A 4,174-nucleotide genomic window follows, 5' to 3' on the forward strand; every position below is an offset into this window, starting at 1 on the left:
GTTTGACAGCTAAGCAGCGATCATAACAGCGACTTACTAGGTCGCGGTTGCGTCACAGAAAATGGTGACGTAACAGCAACGTCGTTGTCGCTGTCGCTATGTGTGAACCCAGCTTTATACTTTGAGTGCAATCTTTAAATTGCAAAATTACATGAATGTAATACTGTCATAAGATAGAAACAGATATGAAAGCAAAAAACGTGATTCCTTTTAAAGTTGTGTCTGGAAACTAAAAAGATACTTTTGGTATGTCAATGCACTGAAAAAATGGACATTTAGGGGTGCTTCACACATAGCGAGATCGCTACCGAAATCGCTGCTACGGCACGGTTTTGGTGACGCAACAGTGACCTCATTAGCAATCTCGCTGTGTGTGACACTGAGCAGCGATCTGGCCCCTGCTGCGAGATCGCTGCGCGTTACACACAGCCCTGGTTCGTTTTCTTCAAAGGCGCTCTCCCGCTGTGACACACAGATCGCTGTGTGTGACAGCGAGAGAGCGACGAAATGAAGCGAGCAGGGAGCAGAAGCCGGCGTCTGGCAGCTGCGGTAAGCTGTAACCAGGGTAAACATCGGGTAACCAAGGTGGTTACCCGATATTTACCTTAGTTACCAGCCTCCGCAGCTCTCACGCTGCCTGTGCTGCCTCTCTGCACATGTAGCTGCAGTACACATCGGGTTAATTAACCCGATGTGTACTGTAGCTAGGAGAGCAAGGAGCCAGCGCTAAGCAGTGTGCGCGGCTCCCTGCTCTCTGCACATGTAGCTGCAGTACACATCGGGTTAATTAACCCGATGTGTACTGTAGCTAGGAGAGCAAGGAGCCAGCGCTAAGCAGTGTGCGCGGCTCCCTGCTCTCGCGGTTATGATCGCTGCTGCGTCGCTGTGTTTGACAGCTAAGCAGCGATCATAACAGCGACTTACAAGGTCGCTGTTACGTCACAGAAAATGGTGACGTAACAGCGACCTCGTTGACGCTGTCGCTTAGTGTGAACCAGCCCTTAATGTTTTCAATGGATACCAGTAGTCCTCCAACGTCAACAACGGCACAGGCTGGAACCATAAAAAAGCAAATTAGTAGATAGGTTCCAAGTAAGTGACTCATTTAGCATAAAATATTTTTAAATTAAGCTAGCTGGGACAACCTTTAATCACAATAAGGCTGGCTTCACATAATCAGGTATGAAGATACGAAAATAAACCATTTTCCAACCATTGGGAACCATTGCTGTAATTGGATAATGAAAGCCGAGAGGTGTGAAACCAGCCCCAAGTTATTGTGACCTCCATAAAGGAGAAAAAAAACAAAAAAAAAAACCCAACAACTATGGAAAAGATTCCAATGTGATTGAAATTCTTGCGATTTCACAAGTCACCTGCGATTTGATCCCCTAAGAATGGAAACAGTGAAGGTATGGAAATGCAGTTTACATAAGTAAGAAGTCTTGTATACAAGGCTTAGCTCTTAGGCTATGTGCGCACCTAGAAAAATGATTTTTCTTAAGAAATTTCTCAAGAAATTTCTTGAGTGAATGATTAGCGCACCTGCATTAAAATAACGCATTAATAACGCAGATAATAACATATGCATTAGTACTGTGTTTTGGTGCGTTTTTTTTGCAGGTTTGGTCCCTGCGTTTTTCAATGCTTTAACAGCTACTTTAACAGATAATATATGGAGAGAGAGAGAGAGAGAGAGAAGAGAGAGAGAGAGAGAGAGAGAGAGAGAGAGAGAGAGAGAGAGAGAGAGAGAGAGAGAGGGAGGGGGAGGGAGGGAGGGAGAGAGGGGAAGGGAGAGGAGAGGAGGGAGGGAGAGAGGGAGAGATGGCTCAGGAGCTGCATTCAGCAGTCGCTCACTGAACGAGGCTGCGTGGAGAACTGTCAGACGCGGCTGGAGCAGAGCTGGAGCGCCGCGGGACATCGGTGTGGATTACGTCAGAGCTGTGTTCGGGGGGTTAATAAAGTGGAGAAAGAGGGGGCTTTTTGTCTTTTAATCCAAATAAAGGAATTTATCGAGGTAGGTGTGGGTGTGTGTGTGTGTGTGTGTGTTTTTACTGTCAATTACAGATTAGTAATGGTGTGTCATAAACACTCTGCCATTACTAATCTTGGACTTAGTGGCACCTATTGGTTACCGATAACTCATTATTACCCTGATTGCCACCGCATCACAGCAATCTGGAAGAGCCGGGGACACGCCAGGACTGTCACATAATGGATGCAACATTCTCGGGGCAGCGGCGGGCTGATATTCTGGGCAGCGGGAGGGGGGGGCATTAACCATGGCCCTTGCCCTCCCCAGCCTGAGAATACCGGGCCGCCACTGTGTGCTTACCCGGCTGGACGGTAAAAACACGGCGGAGCACACGCTTTTTTTTTTTTATATGTACATTAAATTTCTGTGTGTCTGTGCATTATATATGTATACTTCCTACACCACTAAAAATGGAGGAACTTTCTCTTCCTCTCCTAGTCACATCACTTCGCAAGGCAGTGATGTACACTAGGTCCCGAAAAACGCGAAATAACGCGGGAATAACGCAGGAAAACGCAATGAAACGCACATAACTTGCTACCTGCGTTATTCCCTGCATGATTTCATGATTACATTGCAGTCAATGGAGTGAATAACACAGTTCGCTGCAGAAAAGTGACATGCTCATTCTTTTTCTTAAGAAAATCTGCCGAAAGAAAATTCTTAAGAAAAAAAACGAAGTGTGCGGACAGCTAATTTTTTTTCCATAGGTTTTGCTGGGAAATGTCTGCAGAAAGGTTACAAGAATTTCTCAAGAAATTTCTGCAGCAAAAACGCAAACAAAAAAAGCGGGTAAAAACGCAGTGTGTGAACATAGCCTTAGGAACCATAGAAAGTTGATGTTGAGTAACCTGGTGAAAAAAGATTTGAAATAACAAGAAAAGAACTAAAAGCCAACTAAGTATTAGTTTAATTCAAGTAGGTAGATTTCTTTCTGCATTTCACACCAGTACAGGCCAGTCACAAATGAAAGACAAATGGGAGAAAATTTGTCATACTGGTATGAAAGTGCAAACCAGATGCACAATTGCAAAACTGTCCCATCACACGGTGGAACTAGTAGATTATTCAAGCTGCCATAAGGTAGCACTTGCCATCTGTATTTAAAGTATATAAAAGTTCCCTGTGCACTCTTTGGGTAGCAAAATGTTAATCTTTACACAATATCCTTGAAAATGCAGACCTCAATTCACAAACAACTGATATTATGGAAGTGCATATGCTCAAAAATACTATTCTGCTTTTACAAGAATATTGGTGCAGGCTGCAAACTTGTAACCTCCATATCCACTTGAAATGCAACATGCGTTCCAGGAGCATAAGTTAGGACGTTTTAGATCGTAAGCTATTCGGAGAGGCAGGTAACGCTATAAGGCACTCAGGAGCTTGTGTTGCCAATACTAAGTGCCCATCTTCAAGTTGAGAGAATAAATGTCTGAGATCTGGCAATCGCTCCTGATAAAAATGTCCACAGGAGCAATGAGTAAAAATATCATTGTTACCGCTGAGAAACCTAAAAAATTAGTGTAAATGACTGCTTCAGCCTCATCACCACTATCCACTGCCTTTAGCCATTTCACTTATTTATTCTTTTTTATAACTTTAAATAGCACTATATATTTTTTCATGTAACAAGAAAAAAAAAATAGATGTACAATTGGTTCTGCTCCTCTTCCACTGCACAAAAGGAAACAGATACTCCACGCATTCAACCCTAATGCGTTTCCGATACCGAAAGTCCAATTTAAGTTGAAAACAAAAAGAAAAATATATATTTTAACCTTATGAAGCAGAGAACGTTCAGAGGCAGAGGAGAGTATGTGTTTTACATACAGACCTCGCAAAAAGCAGCATAAGGTTGGGTAAGGGGTTAAACCACAGCTTTCTCTGCATGAACAAAGCGTTAAGAGGAGTGGCAGAAACATTTCTAATAAACCGTAAATAGCTCGACTTTCAAGCCATCCCTCTCCACAACCTTAGCAAAATAGTGGAGATGGGATTCTCCAATTGTCCTAAGGATTCTGGCTCACAGCTGAAATCCCTCCATAGGGGCTTCTGTTTGTTGGAAAATATACTGTTGCTGAGACTCATCCACTGATGGGACAAGCTGGGGGTCTTCCTCCTCCACTCCAAAGTAAT

General features: G+C 43.5%; 1 protein-coding gene across 1 annotated transcript in view; it reads right to left on the bottom strand.

Moving 5' to 3' along the window:
• Positions 1-2,686: 2,686 nt before the first annotated feature.
• Positions 2,687-4,174, bottom strand: part of KPNA6 (karyopherin subunit alpha 6) — an 87,672-nt gene continuing 86,184 nt past the window's right edge. The window contains exon 16 of the mRNA XM_075336141.1: positions 2,687-4,174. Within this exon, the coding sequence (XP_075192256.1) occupies positions 4,062-4,174 (113 nt within the window). The 3' untranslated portion in view covers positions 2,687-4,061.

This window comes from Anomaloglossus baeobatrachus, chromosome 2, assembly GCF_048569485.1.
Source record: "Anomaloglossus baeobatrachus isolate aAnoBae1 chromosome 2, aAnoBae1.hap1, whole genome shotgun sequence".
Classification (NCBI taxonomy): domain Eukaryota; kingdom Metazoa; phylum Chordata; class Amphibia; order Anura; family Aromobatidae; genus Anomaloglossus; species Anomaloglossus baeobatrachus.